The 21,186-nt window shown below is 40.2% G+C and overlaps 1 protein-coding gene across 1 annotated transcript in view; it reads left to right on the forward strand.

Moving 5' to 3' along the window:
* PEX14 (peroxisomal biogenesis factor 14) overlaps positions 1–21,186 on the forward strand; it is a 79,568-nt gene that overhangs the window by 53,202 nt on the left and 5,180 nt on the right. Inside the window, exons 4-7 of the mRNA XM_074893203.1 lie at positions 8,016–8,138; positions 15,057–15,142; positions 17,639–17,741; positions 19,009–19,106. Of these exons, the coding sequence (XP_074749304.1) occupies positions 8,016–8,138; positions 15,057–15,142; positions 17,639–17,741; positions 19,009–19,106 (410 nt within the window). The remainder of the gene's footprint in view (positions 1–8,015; positions 8,139–15,056; positions 15,143–17,638; positions 17,742–19,008; positions 19,107–21,186) is intronic.

Genomic DNA, 21,186 nt, shown 5'->3' on the forward strand with positions numbered 1-21,186 from the left:
AATTGGCATCCTGGCATAGAGTCCTCAAAGCCTTCAAACTCCAAGGTAGATACTAATTTGAAATAATTTCAAATATGCAGAGGTTTTTGTTCTCTGTGTAGTGTTCTCACATCAGGTACTGGCTGAATTGAATGTCCTGCGTTCCCATGTTACATTGGCTTCCAGCTTAGTCACATGCATTGTCTCTTCATCACTAGTGGTGCAGTAGGCAGGTGGACTTTATCTGCCATCGTCCACTCAAAGGAGGCTTTCTATCACGTACCGTTCTTCTGCTTGAGTGATGATAGGAAGGAAAAGCTGAAGGCAGGAGACCTAAAAATAAAACCCATAGATGATAATAAAACAAAATTTCCCCCCATTTTTAGAAGGAGGGATTTTTATTTATGTTACAGGTCTTCAGAAGAAGGTACCCAAGATTGAAGTTTTGCTGTGGTTTTGCATATGCTTGTGTAGAAATTTAACTGGGCTTTGTAACAAACCTTCTGGTTCTGTAATTCAGGTTACTGAGGACTCCTGGACATGTCTTGTTTGATTTAGAGTCATGTTGCTGTCTGCCTTTTTTCTAATTTGAACTTTTTGTGAAGCAAAAATTGTGCCTGTTGAATTATGCTGTCTGCTACCTGAAGATTTGTTGTAGATTAATTCAAAAATGAGGCATTCAAATCCTCTTAAGGCTGTGATAGCACTGCATCTAATAGGACTTTTACATTTCAGAATCCCAAGTGTGAGTCCCATTATCCAGCCACTTCTTGCATGTTGTTCCTCGTATTCTCCTCTTAGTGCTTTGGCCCCTGAAATATATAGCTTAGTATTGGGAGCTTTTACTTAAGGTATCCCTTCCTTTTTTTCTATATGGATCAGAAATAACATACTTCATATAAGCAGGGAGCTTACTTTACATTAGAAGAGGAAGACCTGACCTCTCTTAATACAAGTGAAACTGTATTTTCCCTGCCTTGAAACTACCAGTGAAATACATTTTGCACTGACTTATAATGCTGTGATTTATGCTGTGATATGCTTTGTGATATTACAATGTCCTTTTGCCTTTGTGTTTGATTTTTTCCCCTCGCATAAATTTTAGTGGGTATGTTGTCAGTGAACAGGGGTATTTACCCAAAATACTCATAGAAGAATGAGGCATTCTCCATGCTGTCTGCTGCCTCAGAGAAGGAATCCTGTGCATTTTTTTCCCCTCCCATTAATCTTACCGCAATTTTTTTTCCTATATCTTTCCTCCTTGTTTGAAATAGTATTAACAAGGGAGATATTTTTAAATAGAAAACAACTAGAAGGAAACATATTTCTCTTGCTCTCTCTCATGTGCATACACATACGTGTTACACACATACATGAATGAGTGACCAGAAGCAACTTTTTCATTTTACATTTTGAACTTCTCATATATAGAAAACTGACAAGAAAAGTTGTAGTACTTGTTCCTTTTTTTTTATTCCGAGACATGCTGAGCAAGTTGCTTGCCCTTTCTTACTCAGAGTGAAAATACTTTGATCCAGTTTTCTGAAGACAATACTCATTTCATAAGAATATTTAATCAGTAGAAAATAGGGAGGATTTAGTTTGTTTGTTTAGTATTTAACCAAGTGAATAAGGCAGATTAGGGGAAGGGGGGGAGACTGGACCCATAAACAAGGTGATATATAATATTTTTTTTCGTTCTCCTTTTAAATAAATACCGATCAGCTTTATGTTCAGAGACAATAGGAGCCGTTGGCTTAAATTTGCAGTTTACTGTATTTATGGCTGTAATATCAAGGTGCTGCCGTCGTAATTTCATGCCCCAATGAGAAGAGCAAGGTCGAAGCAAATGCTTCCATCGGCATCTGCTAACACACTAACTCATAAACAAGGCCCGGCTGGATCAGGTGGCACGGAATAATACAGGCTAATGAAATACAGCACAGCTTTCCATTACTGTTAGTTTTTACAGTGTCGTCATTACGTGTAATTTATGTTTAAAAAATTCAATTTTATACAAGGCTCTGGGAAATAGGGGTCTGCAGGTCACCCGACGACTTTTAACGGCTCTGAGAGTCCTTATTGCACTCTACTGTTCCAACAAAATGTTAATAATAAATAAAAAAAAATCCTCTTTTACTTTTTCTCTGGTTTGCATATCTTGCTCTGTCTTTTTAATTACAAGTGGCTAAGGAGAGTTTGGGGCTCTGGATGATGTCAGGAGTTGTCCCCTTTACTGATGCTCCCAGAGGGGGGTTACTATCTGCTTGCTTTGCTTTTGTCTGTCTATCAATCACCTGGGGTCCTGTAAATGGAGTAAACACAGCTGAGGAGAGGGAGATACTTAACAACCTCTCTCCCAAACCCTCACCCTCTGACATTGCCCTCCTCTCCTCCATTACACTTCATTTTATTATAGACTCCAAAAAGCTTGGCCAGGAAGAGAAACTGCTGCCAGATTTATTTATTTATTTATATTTGTTATGCCAAAATACTTTTTATTTTAACCTTTTCCTTCCTGGTTGGCTCACTATAATTCTTAGCAGTGTACCATCAGTCAGGTTTTCCTTCCTTATTTTAGTGCTGTGCAACTGAGGTTAGAGCACCTTTATCAGTTGATTGCTGCTTAGTCACCCTGATGGGTTAAAGTATATAATGTTCCTTAAAGACTGCAATTGCATAATTAACAGTCTCCTAGATGAATAAAGCTGTAAGAATTCAAAGCCCTTTCAGTAACTTTTCAAATTACTTTTATTTCTGCATTTTTTGGCCTGACAGTTGAGACCAATCATTTTTCCTTTGATGTTTGGGTTCCTTTACAGACAGTTTGAGCTGGAAGTGCAGCAGCAGGATGTTTATATTTGAATACAGTGTCTTAATGTAAATGAAGGGTAAAAAAATCAGTGATGTTTCTGAGACCTTAGGTTTTGTTAAAATATTGGGGTTGGGCTCAACCTCATGAATGCCCTATGAACTAAGGTGTGTGAAAGAAAATGAATCAGGAGACTATGCCTTTTTGACCTTTCCGAAATGTGTTCAACTAAGCACAGAGTAGGATATAGGACAAACATTTGATAAAAGACTCATCCAGCACTGCATGTAACTGACTGAACAGGTGGAATCATTAGTCTGGATCAGATCCCAGAAGGTTTTTATGATGATTCTTTTAAAATGTGGCCATGTTCTTTCTGAGCAGAGTTGACTCAGTGGCTTCCAGGAACAGGAGCGTAATGTCGTTTCAGGGTGTCTACCAGTAGCTCTTCCTTTTAGTCATGCACTAACTTTGGGTAGTCATATAGTTTGTTGTAGCTAAACAATTTGTCCAGTTCTATCTTGTTTTCTTCTTAATAGAAAGTGTGTGCATATGTGAGGAAAGCAACAGATAGCACCCTGCGCCCCATACCCCTCCCCTGCCTTTTGTCCCTGCAAAAGGGTAGGTGTGATGATTGTTCCAGGGTGGTCTCTCAGAGTGGTAATAAAGCTGGCTTTGGAAACCCACAAAAGGAGCTTAATTCTTTCCGCCACCTCGCCCTATTATGGCAGAATTCTTAATTTCTTCCTAACCAGAAATCTTCTCCCTAAAACTAATGTTGCCTTCAGGTTGTGAAAATCTTGCATGAATTACTGGATTGAGCAATGCAAGGAGGAATATAATGAAGAAAAAGTTATGCTCAGTGCATGAAATGGGAAAAAGGGTTGTCACTGAAATGTCAGAGCCTGTGTCAGAGGAGAAGAAGACTTAGTGGCTCATCTAGTTAGGTTCATGCAAGGGTTTTGCATTGCAATTATTGCTACTGTGTTTCATCCAGAAAATAGAGAAGAATGGATTTATAGTAAAACAACGGATTGGGACTCACATCTCCTGAGTTTTATTTTCTGACTGTCGAGAGATTCAGTTCTGACCTTGGAGCACTTCTCATAGCTGTATGTCTCACTTCTTCCTCATCTGTAAAATATGGATAACAGTACTCCTCTACTTCAGAGTGGTCGTAAGAGGAACAGTATTTTGATGTACATGAGGTCCTTGTATTAAATAGTAGTAGGTATTATAAAAGGGCTTAAACAGTCAAGTCTTAAAAGTTCTTGGGCAGAGGAGCTTTTTATACAGTACCTGAGGTGCAGGCACCAAGAGATGTTTGTGACAACCCATTTTATTCTCTGACTTGCTCTGATTTTGTGTTTGACTACAATTTACAGAGGCTGAGTGATCCCTGAAAATTGAGTGGCAGCAGTGACAATCACAAAAGAGGGTCAGCAGGAACCTTTGAGTGCAAAACAATCATGGGTGCTGGATTATTCAAATCAACACCCTGAAGCCTGAAAAGGAAATTTTAAGGCTTTGTGAAAATTATGACTAATTCTTTGCAATGGCTGTGGTGCTGTAGAGGAATGAAATGGATGGCTGGGGGAAGGGAATAGGTTTGCATTCTGTAGGGCTATGAAGACAGTTTCCTTGCATCCTTCTCCTCAGCTCAGTCCTTGCTCAGTACCCTCTGCGGTTAGATTATTCCTTGCAGATAGCAATCAACTGGAAGGAAGTGTGTGTCTAATTTGCATGAGATTATTTAAAACAAAAAAAAAGGTCTGCATTAGTCAGGGTGATGGTAAACAACGCAAAGAGATGCCTTTTATAATATAGCCGTGGCTCAGCTTTCAAAGCCAAATATAATTCACTTACAATTGGCAGTTTCCTTTATTGTTCCTTTTAACCTTTTGCATTCTGCATGGTCTTGATCTTGCTGCAACTCCAGAAGAACTAAAATGTTTGTTTTCCCAAGTGTTGAGAAAGTGGATTTAGAGCAATTCTTCTGTTAAACTGAGGTGATTTTCTTGACATACCTATTTGAGAGTTATATTAGACACAAAGCTCCCGTTCTTGTGACACTGCTTTTGCGTCCAAGGGAAGTGGTATCATTTTTGGGTTACCAACTTCCTGCTAGATTAGAACAATGCGTGGACCATGGATACTTTTTTATATAATGCAGTGATAGAAGGACTGTGATAAAATAAAGCAAGGTGAGATATTGGAACAGATAATGCTTTGATCTGGTTTAGAAATTCCCACTTTTCTGTGTAATTAATATATTGAGGTTGAATAATTTGGGGCATAGAAAACTCATACTGTGTGCATACATGTGTGTAGGTGGTGAGTCTGAAAAATATTCAGTCCAAAGGGAATTTTGATGACTTAGTTATAATTGCCCGAGGACAGTCTTAGAATATCTTGTACATTTTTGTTAGTGTGAGTGAGAAATGACAACCATGAAGAGGACAGGTATATTTCTGAATCCACAGATGACTAGTTGCAGTGCAGACTTACTCCATATATATGCTTAAGGAATCAGATCTGGGAGATTATTCCCTTGATGCTTGGAGGCCAAGATCACAGGGCCTTAAAAACATCTGGTTCGGATGAATAAAAAGGAGGTGTTCCAAGGTGATGGCACTCCCAGTCTTCTCCTCTGATAATCAAGAAGGGATGTAGTTGTGATGTTCTTTTGAATAATGCCACTAGTACCATGAACAAGACCACTTCACAAGGTAACAGAATAGTCCAGGGAAGTAATAACAATTTTAATTTGCACTGCTTTGCACAGGATTCAAATGTGAACTCAAATGCAAAAGGTTTCCCATCATTCTATCATTCACATCAGCTTTTTTTGCACAGTACAGCAGGGTTTTAATGGAAACAGTGATACTTGAGTGTCCCTACTTGGCAAGATCAGAATAATCCTAGATGTGCATTTTATCTGCAAAAGATTTTAGCTTTTTTTTCTCAAACAGGATGAGAATAGAAGGGGTAGTATGGTTAGGAAACCATAAGCATTGTTTCCTTCTCTTTTTGTAGAATGAATTAATGATCCTCCATAACTTCTGTATGTTTCTAAGCATTAAATATTATCAGATTTGCTATCTTTGTATGGAAATAGAACTAAATTCCCTATTCTAGTGGGAGCCACATTTGCAGCCAGCAGATAATGTCTCCGTCTTTATGAAATTCCATAGTTGCTAGTGAACTGCAGTGTTGGCATCTGTTTATGCTTTCTCCTACACTGGATAATTAGGAGCTGGTTCAAATAGTTTCTTTCTGATTAGGACTTCACTTTTTAACATGGATTAGACACCATAAATACTGCTTTTGTGACTAGAACAGTAGGCTGAGTTGTGTTCATGTGTCTTTTATTACTCTTGCTGCAAGTCTTGTTCCATACTGTTACGTGTGGTTTTGGTTCCTTACTATTTGAGGCTTGCATCAAATAGAAATAAAGGGGTGATTTTGTCAGATTGCAGGACCAGAGATCAGAAACAGTTTTCTGATACTGTTTCTGACTCTGACAATATTCTGTTATGTTAGAAAAATCACCTGACTTCTCTGTGCATCAGTATCTGCACTGTAGAGTAGATAGAATAGTATCTCACAGGAACTCACAGTATCTCATGTACTCACAGGAATAGGGAAAAGATCTGTTAATAGTCATAAAGCCTTCTGAATACCAGAAGCACTGTGTTAGTGCTTTACAATATTAAGTGACAGTTCTGAGACAGACTTGTGTATTTATTTCTGGCAATACTGTTTGTGCTACAGATTATTCTGTCTAGACCCGCAGTATGCAGTGAAGTTTGAGATCCTGAAAAAAATTTCTCAAAACTTAGGTAATATGCCCAGAAACGGGACCATTTTCTATATTGTGTCTCCCAGTAATGTTAAAAAGCCAAGTGTTTTAAAGGATTAAGTTCAGGAATTTAATCTACCAGCACTACTTCATGGATCTCGAGTGGAGGTGATGGAGAGAAAGTATTCCCCCATTTTTCCCCCACTGCTGTCATATTCATACCATTTTCCTCACTGTGCTCAGTTCCTACAACAACTGTGTGAGAATCGAGTGGTCTGTCTCTTTCCTTCTAAATCTCTTTCCTTAAATCTATATTCTCCCAACCTTTCCAAATGTTTTTGCATACATGCTGCATGTATAGTAAAAGGTCCCGAATCACTTCACATGTTCCTCATAGTAGGGACACTGGCTTTCTATCTGCTTCTGTGCAGGAGAATAACATAACAAATACACAGCTGTCCAGGCCCCACATCATGATTGCCATCTGAGTACTAAATTCTTTTTCTAGAGGATGTTTTCTCCTGTTGGAAAAAATAATCCAGCTGTGCTTGCATCTTCACAGATGCTGGTCATTGTGAATCCTTTAGCTGCTTTTCTTTTCCCCCTTGTTGGCCAAATCCTTTCCGTATGTTGTGGCCAATTACAGATGGTCATCTGGGCATTTCCTGATGGCAGGAGTGACTGCACCAACATGTACCATGTGTGCAGTGTTACTACAGCTCTGTGTGAAATAAAAACCAGGCTGCCCTAGGGCAATCTAATCATGCAGCAATAGGCCGGGGCAATGCTAAGCTGAAAGTTTGGGCTTGGCCTTGTTTTGATCTGTTTTGTTATAGTTTTATTTCCTCCTTACATTCTGTGTCCCATTCATACTAATCACAGTCAGTCCTGATTTTTTCTTTTTATTTCTGCATTTGTCATAAAATAAAGCAAATTATTCCCGTCTTCGGAAACGATCTAGACTAATTAGTCGTCTAACCCAATAATTAGTTTTTTGTTTCCCTGTCTGTTTTCATGCATTATTGTTAGTTTTTTCCCCTCTTTTTTTTTTTTACACCATTACAGATTAAAATGAGCCACATTTGCAGTTGATGGTATCTTTTTTTCGGGGGAAGAATGGAGAATTGCAATAGAAAGCTACTTCAAAAGCAGCAATAAACTCAAGGATAAATTAAGGAAATTGAATGAGCCACATTTGGAAGCAGCGTTGAGGCTAATATTCTGTCGCTTAAGGTTAAATTGCAACAGAGAAAGAGAGAGGGAGACATTCCAGTGAATCCAAAATTGGGGAGGCATTACTGCTCAAGTCAGTGCCAAAATTCTTTGCAGCTTGAAAGGGTTCTGCCTGGCTTGAGAATTTAATTATGCGTGCATCAAGTGGGTAAAGGTGCTAAACTGATTTCATTTCCTCTGCTCCCCCAGGCCTGACAGATGAAGAGATTGACCTGGCCTTCCAGCAGTCGGGCACGAGCACGGATGAGCCACAGTCCCCAGGTCCTCCTACACAGCTGCTGCCAACTCAGCCCGCTCACCCTGTGGTGCATAGTAAGTAACACTTTGAAAAACAGCTGGTTCCGTTGCTTTCTGCAGTGATTTCTGCAGCATTTTCACAGATTTCTGTGCCAGATCCTAGGTTTCAGTTCAACTAATGCCACACTTTTTGTCAGAATCGGACACCAAATGTTACTTTGCATGTACCTCATGCTTGTTGATGCAAGATCACATTACGCAAGGAAAATGAGATACAAATGATCATCGTCTACAAACAAACATCATACGTACTGGCCTGTGACACCTCTTGACCTGAAGATGTGTGGTCAATACAAATTAGATTCTGACCCACTATAATGACTTGAAAAAAGCATTTAGTCAACAGAGGACTCAGTCTTCCCCTCTAAAACTTAAGGTCATGCTTCCCTTCATCAGTAGGGTTTTCTAATATTTAGATCATTAATATATGATAGAGCTGATAGATTCTTAGATAGAAGGTGCTGTGAAAGTACAACACTATTAAATCTTTAGTTATGGCAACAGTGGACTCTGTTCAATAAGCTGTTGGACTCACCGCAAAGTTTTGTATTTTAGTTAGAGGATTTGTTTTCTTAACTAGTCAGGCAACTGATCAGTTCATAGAATCATAGAATATCTCAAGCTGGAAGGGACCCATAAAGATCATGGAGTCCAACTCCCTGCTCCTCACAGGACTGCCTAAAACTAAACCATATGACTAAGAGAGTCGTCCAGATGCTCCTTGAACTCTGACAGTTAATGCCTCAAACAGTTACTTGAAAGAGGTGTATTTTTGGCACGAACAGCAAGCTAGAATGTAAGGTCTGTAGGACTTAGTCTGTGACTTCCATGTGTGAGTTTAAGGTCTGACACAATGGACCCCCAGTATGAGCGAGTTTTAAAAGTGCCATCAGGTTACAGGTAATAATGGGCAGTTAATATGGATCCTTAATTTTAACAAGCTTTCTCTCTTCAATCTAAAATAATCTGAGGGGTGACAGCAGAAATTCTGTGTAGACTGTGTGGATGTGATTGTATGATTTTGTGTACAAAATACACTCTCAAAGAATTTTTAAAGTCCCAACATAATCTGTGTAGACTCAAAATTTACATATATATTTGCATTTTAAAACAAACCTCGCAAAAAAGTATCTAAGCTCCAAACAATAAAAACCAAAGTACACACCATTAAAAATCCATCAAAAGAAGCTGTTCAGCTCACATGTGTGTCTGGCAGTTTGAAAATCACTTCACTTACCTGCCAAGTATTAAGAACAGGATTTTTATACTGTTCCTAAACACCTCCAGGTTGCATATTGACCAAGGCAACAGTCCACTTAGGACTCTGTTTATTAGTTTATGGCATAGTTTTGCTATTGCTAGAGACAGTACTAGACTTGCTTTCTGAGTTTTTAAATACTCTGGCTTGGCACAGTTGGGAAGAAAAACATTTGTGGTGGAGTTGGGCTCAGAACTAGAATATTTTTAACTGTTGTATTGGGCGTGCTGGTGAACTTCAGGACTCAATTCTGCCTCCTGGGCTAATACCTGTCTGCTGTGTTCCACAGAAAATACCAGAAAAGCAAAATCTGCGCTCTTGATGAAGAAATGGCGCCAGATCCCTTAGTGCTATCTGTTGCTCATTCACCTAACTCTTATCACAGCCCAGTATTGGAAGAGTTAATCTTCCCTTATTTGTAGTGTTCTACTAGTATGAGTAGGGCAGGAAAGAAGTATGCAATTCAAACTGGAAAACATTGTCATCACTGTTAACCCTTGCAGCTTTATCACTGGTTTTTTCCCTTTTACTATTCTGGCTTTCCTCAAAGCACCAGCTCCCAATTTCTTCTTACTAGGTAAGAATCCTAACTAGTATTTAGACATCAAAATGTTCCCAGTAACAGTTTCAAAGAGAAGTCTGAAAGTATCTGAGCATTACAGAATCTCAGAAACCAAAGGTGAATAAAAATACCACCAAAGTAAAGCTTTTTTAGGGGTTATATTGTAAACTGGTGCTCTAGCTTTGTGATCTGATTGGTGCTTTTTGAATAATTTGAATCAGAAGCTTTTGCCTGTGAGCCAGTCCTTTTTAGCAACCCCCAAAATCAGGGAAATGGTGACAATAGGTTCATTAGGTATTGTTCCTCCCCTCCTTAGCCATTCTTTGTAGACCTTCTATGTAAGCTTAACCTCTAAATGGATGTATAAAAAGAATAAATAGTTAAATATACATGGTATTTATTTGACCAAAATATTTATTTTGATTAGGCATCATCTGTGCCCTATTCTAGTCCTTGACTGGTGTAGTTCTGGTGTTGTTAATGATGGATCCATCTTTGTGTCTTCCTGTTAAGTGTTTTCCATGGTATCAGAACTGCAAAAAGAATATGTGAATTTCTCTAGAGCTGATGGATGAGACTGTGCAGTGGCTCAGTGCTCTTTCAAGGTGCCTTGTTTGCTGTAGGTTATTTCATCAGTTGGTTGCTAATCCTGTAATGAATATTTCTGAATTGGTCCAAACCTGCTCCAGGACAGTTGTTTCTGTGATAGTTTACTAAGTCAATTTATCTTTCACAGATTTGCCAGGGGTTGTCATGTGGAGAGAAAGATAGATACTACTTTTTATGTCTATCTGTTATGCTTATCTTCTTACAGAGTACTCATGACACTAGTGTTGGAATGCTTCAAGGTTTGAAGTTCAAAAGTATATATCTAAAGGACTAATGAGATAGGTAGACTGCTGAATCTATAAGTTGACTCGTTGATGGGAACAACTCATACTGGAAGAGCTGATATTGAAAAAGTTTATGAGTTATATTTACCTTCCCCAAAGAAGACATCTGAGTTTTGTGCAAAGCGGCATCTGATCTGCTGGAGTGTAGGTCTTGAAGACTGTGAACCACTTTGTGTTTGATATTTTTGGTTCTTTTTAAGGTTTTTTTGAGTAGTTTTGACACCTCTACACAAAATCACAAATCTAGAGAGAAAGAATTACCCCCCACAGAGCAAAAAGGAGAAACAGTTGAGGAGGGTACTGTGCTGAAAAGCACCGGCTAGTGTCTTAAGAAACCCAATTTCTCTCTGTCCCCCCTCCACAGAAGGTGTTGCTGCTTCATGTCTAAAAAGTATGTTAAAACTGTGGGTTAAGAGTACAGAAGTTCAGGAGGGCTTCAGAACCATCTCGAGAGTTTATCCAGCAGGAATGGAGGAAATGGACAAGTTGGTGATCTTGCCATCAACTCCAGTGCAAGATGTCCACTCTTGTGTGTCAGAGCAATAAATCCTATGCACACCTTTTGATTTTACTTGCTTGATCTTCTGCTGTTGTCAGTCAGCTCAGTCTGTCCTGATTTTTAAAGTTTCAGGAAATAATTCATACCACTTAAATACTTCCTTTTGTACAATTGAACTGCTAGTGTAGGTATTACTTCATGTTCTAATGTTTTGTTGGAAATAGCAGTTACCTATGTAAGTACTTTCTTATTCTTGAAGAGTTGACAAGAAAGAAGCGTGTTTGTAAGCCTTCAGAGTGGCATAGATCTTGTATGCCAAACTCCTCCTGGGTTTGGTTTAAGAGAAGCAATAATAGCTTTTGGGAGGAAGAGACAAGAGTTAAGTTTCTAGACACTGTATTTTCACTCAATACCATCTCTACTATTTCTCCTCCTGTTCTGGAGGAGTAATTCCTTCCCTCCAGTTTGTACTTTTGCCAAGAGGTGTCAAAACTGCTTAAAAAAAAAAGCTTAAAAAAAGCTTGAATTTGATTAATATAGAGAAACAAGACTTTGCCTGACTGATAATAAAACTGATAAATGACATTTGAATTACTTGTAGCAGTAATTTATTACATAAAATATCTTTTATTTGACATGCGATTAGTTGCTGGAAGCATCACTCAATCTGACTAGTTTAAACATGCTCTAAAATGAACCCCCAGTAAAAAACCAGGGCTGTCTGCTGTTGGCGTTATGAAATATACTAATCCAGCAATGAGGACAAAAATCTGACTTTAAATATTTAAATGATTAATTGGGTTTATATTATTTTTTTTTACCTTTCTAACCCTTATAATTACAAGCAAACTCAGGGGAGTTTCTGAGCAAGGTGTGCAAAGCTGCATGTTTATCATCCAGGTATTGTCTGTGTTCTTCCCCATGGTGTTTATGGTCTCCATTTATGGGGTTTTGTGCAGATTTTACACCTGCTTAAAAATCAGCTCCAGTGACTGTTTTTCTTGCCGTTTGGATCTTCTTCTCCCACCCCTGTGTCTTCATTATGTGGGAGGCTGTAGAATACAGACTGTTTTCTCTAACAATTAAAAATGGTAACTAGAATCCAAACTCTTTTTTCCCCCAACTCCTCTCCATAAGTTCACTGTTTGCTCTTGGAAAATCACCTCTTCCAATCTCAGTTTCTATAGGTTTAAGTGTGGATACTAGTGAGGCTGACCTTACTTGGATGCACAAGGCCTAATTAATTGATGTCAGGAAAGTTAATTCTGAGATGAATGAGGATCTTAAAAATAGTGTTTACTCTGAAAGTGCAATTTACAGTTGCTGCAGTGAAAATTAAATATGCTTATAGAAAACACAGACTTACAGCTGGATAAAATGTCTGTGTCCCTTCCGTTTGCCTTTTGAGTGTCTCTTAGTAGAATGGTTTGTTACTTCCCCAGTGCATAAACTGAAGAGTAACTGGGCTATTAGTGTGTTTTCATTTTCTCTGAATATACTCCAGTTTTACAAGTGGGGAAATTGAGGATATGCAAAGAAGTCAGTGTGAGCACCGAGGTTACAGCTGAGAAACTTCTAACCCTCCACCCCATGTTTTAGAGTATTGCAGAAAAGAAGGAAGACCAAATGTGGATTTTAGGCAGAGCTGTGACATTCTTCATAACATTGTAAAGTTGATGTGGTCAATGCAGAGCCTTTACTGCGTCCCTCACTCACTCGCTTATCCTCTCCACCCCCCTCACTTTTTTTTTGCCACAAGACAGAATTATTTCACACATCTCTAAAACGAGTAAAATGGCATTTCAGCTTCTTGTCTTTATAGACTCTCTGAACTTTAGGAAAGATCATTCTGGTCCCTTTTCATTAATAATGAAAACCAGGGGGCAATAAAATGTTCTTAGCTCAAGCATTACAGGGATGGAGGGAGAGATGAGTGAGGTGAAAGGGCAAAACGGACAGGGTCCCACAGGTGTCTCTCCTTTCTGCTCAGAGGTCACTGCAGCTGGGAGGTAGGTAGGGACAGCCGGTCAAGGACTGCCATGGACGGGGCACGGTTGGACCCACAGACCCATCTGAGATTCATTAACCCTCTACAATAGGCTGTTCAGCCTGGAATAAGTTCTGTTGTCACAGAAGGATATTTTTAGTCAGAAGTTCAGGACAGAGAACTGGATAACCAAGAGACAGAAATGACAGTAGGAGTGGAGTAAGGAAGGAAAAGTGGGATGGATGACTGGGGTTTGCGGCAAGATTAGCCAGAGATCATTTTAAATCCTGACATGTACACAGCCAGTTACTGCAGCTTAGCTGACGTGTGTTAACTCATTAAGTTAAAAAGTTATGATAATTTGATCATGTGCTTAAGCTCCAAAACTGCAACTGCAGCAACCCAAAATACTACTGGTGACACTATTCACCAATTCTGACAGAGCTGCTTTAATTTGTTCGGATTTCTAGCCAGTGGATAATTTGAGGAGCTGTGTCCTAAAACGTAGCAAGATGCTGTGAGTGCCAGTATTTGAGAGTCAGTGCCAGTGTGTAGGGCCTGAGGGCTGGGATTAGGAGTAACTCATGCAATGAAATGCCTGTAGATCTCAGCAACAGGAAAAATGGCACTAGGTGAACAAAGCAGAAAGGAGACAAGCTTCCAGTCTTTCAGCCAGTTAAGTCTCCCTTTGAAAGCCTAAATTGAAACTTTGGAGAACAGAATGCATTTCTGAGACATTGTAGGTCACATGTGGATTTGGATCTGTCTGTTTGGAGACTGTATACCGGCCTCCACCTCATCAGTTCTGCCCACATCCTGCCACTGAACTTTAGGAAAGATCACTCTGCATCCTCTTTATTATTAAAGAAAACCGGGGGCAGTACAAGATTTGTTAAGGGAACTGCGAGGGAGTGGAAAGGATAAAGCTGGTGGAAAACTACAGGTGTGTTCTGATTCTGCTTGAAGGAGCACAGCATACCATATCTTTGCTTTGCTCTGTGGAGTCTCTAAGCTTCTGTGCAGAATTGTATGTTAAATATCTCAAGCTTTTATCTACTTCTTTACCTCTCTCTGTAGGTATTTAATTGCATATTTTCTCTCTGCTGTTTATGTGTGCTTTGCTCCCTATTCGTAACTAAGGCTTGAAAGACACTGTATCCTTCCTTATTGAAATGGTCAGTAATTGCTGACATGGTGTTCATAAACCCATTTATGGCCCTGCTAGATTTCTCTTCTTTCTCAAAACACTTCCTTCTTTCTTTTTTTCTGCAGTCTTCTGGGTCTCTGGCTTTGTCCCTGTTTTCAAAAATTATGATAGTGGAGAACGATTGGTATTCAGATAATGAGTTAACCTTAGCTAGTACTAACACCACAGACAGTCTGGGGAAAGTGCAGTAGGGTTCAGAGTGCCTTCTACAAGGGAAGAGTAGGGCAAAACAGCTTGATGGAACTTTTTTAATTGCTGCTGTGATTTGTCTCCCTTTGACACTTTGTGCAAGGCCAGTGTCAATGCTGGAGGTCTGGAGAGATGTTTCAATGTCCTAGGGCCAGAAGCCTGCACACTGCACCTGAGGGACTACCAGCATCTCAATGCCCCCTACTCAGTAAATCTATGCCTGCTAAGAAGCAGCAAAACTGGCATTATTCATTACTCTTTTCTCTGATAAAACGGGTGTATGCAAATGTTGTCACCTGCAGTTCTGACTATGATTATTTCTTGATTTTGGCCTTTAGGTCCACCTGGCTCCAGATGGAGAGATTATGGGGCTTTGGCTATCATAATGGCAGGAATTGCCTTTGGATTCCACCAGCTCTACAAGGTAATATCTCCCTCACTACTTTCACACTGTACTCTGAGAACATGATGTTATGCTGGTTCCAAGTTGGTGAAGCATCTCTGTTCTTACTGGCCATCAGTATATTTGAGAAACGCAGAAACTTAACATGAAAATGCATAGTCAAAAAGTGGCAAGCAGAAAAAACTAGTTTTTAGCAGCGGATCTCAAACTGCTAGAAACAAGATCATTTTCATCGTGTATATGTATTTTGGACTTTCTAAAATTGGGGAAACTAAGCACATTTCAGCAAAGGGATTCTCTCACATTGGCCAGCCGACATTACTGTCATAGCCCCAGTCTAATGATTTGTGTGCACTGGTGATCCTGCACCATGGGTAGGAAAGAATCTTCTCTGACCGACCAGAATGTTGGAAGAAAGGTCCTAATTTCCAGATCTGCCGTACATCCTGTAGTTCTACTCCAGTGTGCTTAGAACAAGGTAGAGTGAGTGTGTGTGTCTGCTTGTGTACTGTAGAGACAGCATCCCCTTCTTACTTCTTGTGCAGTGTTTCTCTTTCACTCTGGATTTGCTTTCCAGCAATGTGGTAAGTGACATCTAGATAATATCTTTGGTAAACAATCATATTCTGTGGCTACATAGAAAGACATAAGTGGTTTGGGTCAACACAGCAGAGTGTAAAGAGCTTTGGTTCAGTAGAAGTTGTGTTTTATTTTTGGAAAAGGGACAGAGATGAAGACTTAATGAGAGCTTGATGGTTTTCATGTTTGTTCTTTAATTAACAATTACTGCCTTGCTTAGTAAAATCTATTTTACAAATAAAAGTGTTGGCCTTCTAGGTTAAAACTACTTTTCTTATCCTGTCCTATAATTAATTTTCTGGGCCAAGCAACACGTTCCATCTCTGCAAGTAAAGTTACATGACTTAAGAGAATGGCCTTTTGTTGAGATATGTTGTCCCTATGGTTTTGTATTACAGTAGTGATGCCAACCTTACTGATCTTTTCATTCTTGCAAAGAAGGGTGAAGCTGATAAGTGTCCAGAGATGTTAAGACAACAGCTGCTGGACCTTGCAGACCTGAACCTATTGCTGTTACTAAATGACACATATCTAACACATATTGATGATTTACATGATTTTTTTTGGTGCATCACTGATGCTGTTAATATATCCTACTGCTGTATTCTTTGTTTACAGATCTTGCTCTGCTGTCTATCCAAACTTCATAAGGCCTATTGTGTGCCTAGCAGAAACCCATACTCCTTTGTAGGAGTTAAGAAATCTTTGGAAACAGTTGATAAATTCCCTCTGTCCTTTATGCGATTTTGAGGGAGTTTGCAAATAGTGATTTTATATGAAAGATAGGATACTAGGATACAACATAGTTGTCCACATGTGTTCTGTGAAGATTGAGAGAGACCTGCGTGTGAAAGTCATCAAAAGCTATTTGCTTTTCAGAATGTCTGAGTGTAAACATGTACACGTACACGTGCTTTGTGAGGGTAAGAGCTGTGTACAGCAACACTGAAGTCTTAAACCAGTGCTATTACATGTAAAATAAAGAAGGCTGTCCCACACATGTCAGTTTGGATAGTCAGCTCTGTCTCAGGAATAATCCTGTATGTTCAGCCCTGAAGTGGGTGCAGGGATCAAAAACCAGGATGAAGGAGAATTGATAGGCGCTCTCAGGGCTATTTCCACATCCTAGACCATCCTTCTCTCACATTTTTTTCATCTGCCACGTTGTGCTTGGATGTGCCCTTGTTAAAGGGCATGTTCAGTTCATAGGAGCAGTGCTGCAGAAGGATCCACGGTAGTTAGAGGAGAGTTGTGACCTGTTAGGTCTAGTCCATCCTCTGCAAGAGCAGAGTGAGATAGATTTCATGGCTGTGTACGGTGTCACTGAACTGCCTCCCATCCTGTACTAGCTTGGCTCTCACTTCCTTTAGCCCTGGTTCCTTAGTTCTACTGCTGTTAACTCTGCTCCGTTTCCTTTTTCTTCCCATGCTCCAGATCTCTGCTTTTCCCTCAGTGACTCATAACCCTTCCCCTGCCGAGGTTCAAAAGATTTAATAATACCTCTCATTCCCTGGCTTGTGCTTCCTCTGGCCCTTTCCTGGGCCTTTCTCCTCTTCTTCCCACTTCTGCATTTCTTGCCTTGTGGATGTAGCTCAGATGTTGTGGCACATCAGTGTGTTCACATTCGAGAGCGTACGATCTGAAACTGTACTCTATATGTGATGGATGTTTCTCCAGACTGAGAGCTGCCCCAGGAAACCTTCAATGGCATTAGGAACTGGTTTTTAGCACCCAAAAATGTAACTGCAGAACTCATATCTTATCTTCTGCAACTTCTTTTAACACCTACTGTAGAGGGAATTTCTTTTCTCAGCCAGGTGTGTGGCTCTGTGATAAAGGCTGAGGTTTGGGTGGTGGGCTTTGGGGATGTTTCAGGTAGATCAGAAAGACCGCTTTGCATATCCCTGTTTCCTAAGAAAGTTTCTGTACTCCATGCAGAAATACCTGCTTCCTCTCATCATGGGAGGCAAAGAAGACAGGAAACAGCTTCAGAGGATTGAGTCAAACATTTCTGAGATGAGTGGCAGTGTGACACAGACAGGTAAAGATTAATGACTCCATCAATTCATCCCTCAAAGCCTTTCTCCCTGTATCCTCCATTCTGCCAAGACTCCCACCCTTTTCTTTCCCTCCATCTCCACTTTATGTGGTGACTTCATTTATCTGCTCTGAGAATCTGTTCACATTTGCAAATGAAGCCGCCGTCATTTCGGTTTAATTTGAAATTGCTTGTTTACTGTCGGCGCGGCCTCAATTAATTATGTTTTTACGGAAAGGCTCCCAACCTCAGAATATTAATAAGGGGAATAAAATGACAGCCTTTCGGAGGGCTGTAAAGTTCATTTTTAATTTCTGCTTCTCTGATGTTTTCAGGGGCTTTTTTTTGGTGCTTTCCCCCCACCTTCCATCTGAAAATCCGAGGAAGGGTCAGGAGAGTCTGTAATTACTGTGCCTCCCTGACCTTAGCCACCTTCTCTGTTATTGACTCTATAGGGTGTCTGTTCATTACCCGATGCCCTAATGATGGTCTGGATTAGCTGTTACCTGTCACACCAATAGAGTTTTTAATTTTATTTTATTTTATCAGCTTGTTTACTGCCTAGAAGCTTTGGATAAAGTACCAAAGTAGAAAAAGTTCTCCTACAGCTGGAGTTGGAGTCCAGGAGAAGTTCTTCCATGTTTGCTGGGGTGTAGGAGGGAATACAGGGTGTTCCCTTGAAATAAAAGGGGAAAAGTGCAAAGTATATTCAGTTGGTGGGATGGAAAAAAGTATGATTTTCAGCACTAACTCCGTTGAAGATGTTGGGGTTGAAGGAGCTGGTGGGTTGAGAGTGGGAGGATGCTAATTACACTTTTTAGTGGAGGGTTAGGAGAAAAGCATTTTTCATTTCTCATGGTACCCTAAGGTCAATCCTAAGACCAGCCTCTTCCCAGACTGGAGCTACCCAGTGTTTGCCTGCATGAGGCCCGAGACAGATAAATGATACAAACATTGTATAAGTTCAGGGAGATGTACAAATCATAAACCAATATAATTAGAAGGGAGAGGTTTTGGACGGATATACTGTGGGCTATAGACATCTATACAATGGAAAGATAAACTAGAAATACTGGAGGTTAGATGCAGTGCAGGTAGATTACCCGTAGTGCAGATAAATCATATGGATTAAAGTGAGCAGGCGGGCGTAGATAAATTAAATATAGTAGGAATAGAGGCATCTTTGTAGCTAGACAGCAGGAAGGACGTGTGTGAGCGCGCATATGTGCATGCATCTCAGTTAAACACTCTCCTGCTTTTTCCCTCACAGTGACTCAGTTACAGACAACTTTAGCAGCTGTCCAGGAACTGCTAATCCAGCAACAACAGAAAATCCAGGAGCTCACCCAAGAACTGGCTGCTTCGAAGGTATCCACTTCCAACTCTTCACCTTTAGAACATCATCATCTTCTTTGGAACATTTATGGCTTCTTTTGTGGGCACATGGAAAGCACCTTATTAGGTTCACAATCCAGCCTTCAGCTCTGTCAAATACCTAGGCAGTTTCTCTGCATCTGACTTCTCTGTAGGTGCTCTGCTTAAAGCACTGGATATTAACTGGGTACTCAGTGAACTATATCTAACTTCTGTGAGGGCTTTGCTATTTAGCTCTGTCTGCAGCCTGTGTGTCTGAGGCCTCAGACTTGTTCTCAGCTCTGTGTCTTCTGCACTGCATTTGAGATGAAATAATTGTGCTGTTAGTCCACTGACCAAAAGAGGTAAAGGCCAGTTGTGCAGAGGTTTTATTTGTGTGTAATATGTAATTTTACATGTTTGTATTTCTCTTGTACCCTTGTACATTGTCCAAACAATGACTTAATCCTGTTCAGCCACGGCTGGTTTCTTGCTTCAGTGATTTTGGTCATCGCAGTGTAACAGGTGGCCCCATCACAACCACATTAGTGATGCACAGTGGCCCATTCCCCTTGCCTCCTGACTTGACCCTGGCAATAAAACCATCACTTCTGACTAGTTTGTGTTGTTACACGTGTAAATACAAGTAACCACTTTTAACCAAAACTGATTTTTTTTTGGCAATGAGAATTACTACTCTTCATCTCCAAAGTACTCTGCAGCCCTTGGCCTAAGCGTTCTATCAGCCAGTAAGTGTTGGTTGCGTGTGAGGTGGGATGAATTTGAACTAGTCACATAGAGGTGTCTTCCTTTCACTTGCAAACTTAGGATTATTCAGGGCCCAGTCATTTTGCAGTATTCTCTGTACAGGGAGAGATTTTTCTTTTTACTGTGAAATCCTTTGGACAATGCTTACAGTCTTTTACCTGTAGCATGAACAGTTGTCTTCTCCCCTTACCCATACTTTAATCTCGTACAAACCCTTTGATGGTGTGTAACTGGTGGGCCACAGCTGACTATGCGGTGTGCACGCTGTACAGTAGGAATCCCTCAGTGGCACAGCTGTAAACCCAACCATGAAAGCCAGTTTATGGCCACAACACTCTACTTCAATTTTCCTTGGGAACTGTGGCCTGTCAGTGGCCTGGAGCCAGTCCGGAAATTGGAAAACTGTTTTCAGGTCTTAAGTGTTAAGATTAAGACCACATGTTGAGCTTTAAGAAGGAAAAAGGGTATAAGAGTCTTGGTGGTTTAGAGAGTCTTGAAGAAGTTTTTCCTCCCCCTCTCTACCCCCTGCACTGAAATGGTAGCACACATTGTTATGATATTTAAACCTCATGTGTACAAAGAAAAACTTGGGCAACCCCACAAACCAAAGAATAAAAGCTGTGTTTTCTCAGCTGTAATGTAAGTTTTTATATCTGCTTTTCAAACTCCTACTGGCATGCTGTAAAAAATTAAAAAGAGGGACTTTAAGTAATTAAAAAACGTACATAAAAATTCAAGGCTTGAATTTTCTACAACTGTTTTTTAAAGAGACTGGCTAAAAAGCCCCAGATGTCAGATTTTATTTCTAAATCCTAGGCATCTGGCACCATATGTGTTTTGGAAATTTGAGTCCTTTGCAGGCCAGTGAGTGGAAATCACTCCCTTGTTAATGTGTTGCTGTAGCTTTCAAGGTCTTGGAAAGCCAGAACAGTGGCTCCTGGATTCTTTCTGTCTGAGGGCTGGGAGTGTGAATCCCAAGGGAGCGCATCTGTGTATATCACAGCTACTACAGGCTGAGCCTCTCCCAGCCCACTGGATTCACAGCCCAGAAGTCACTGAGGAGTGCTGGCTGTGAAGGTGTTCAGGGTTACTCAGCACTAGCTGAGGTCTGTTTAAAGAATAAGTGGGAACAGCCAGTTCTGGCTACATCTAGTAGGAACTGCTGAGGAGGAGTTTTGTGTTATTCCAGTCCTGGCTTCCTTTGTCAGGGGATTTATTAGGAGTATCTCTGGAGTGATGTTCACAAATGGTTTCATTCCTAATGGGTTTTACTAGAGATTATTGTGGGAAGCACTAGACATGAGTGTTCTTTTAGTCCCATATGCAG

The sequence above is a fragment of the Strix uralensis genome, chromosome 23 (genome assembly GCF_047716275.1).
Source record: "Strix uralensis isolate ZFMK-TIS-50842 chromosome 23, bStrUra1, whole genome shotgun sequence".
NCBI classification, from domain to species: domain Eukaryota; kingdom Metazoa; phylum Chordata; class Aves; order Strigiformes; family Strigidae; genus Strix; species Strix uralensis.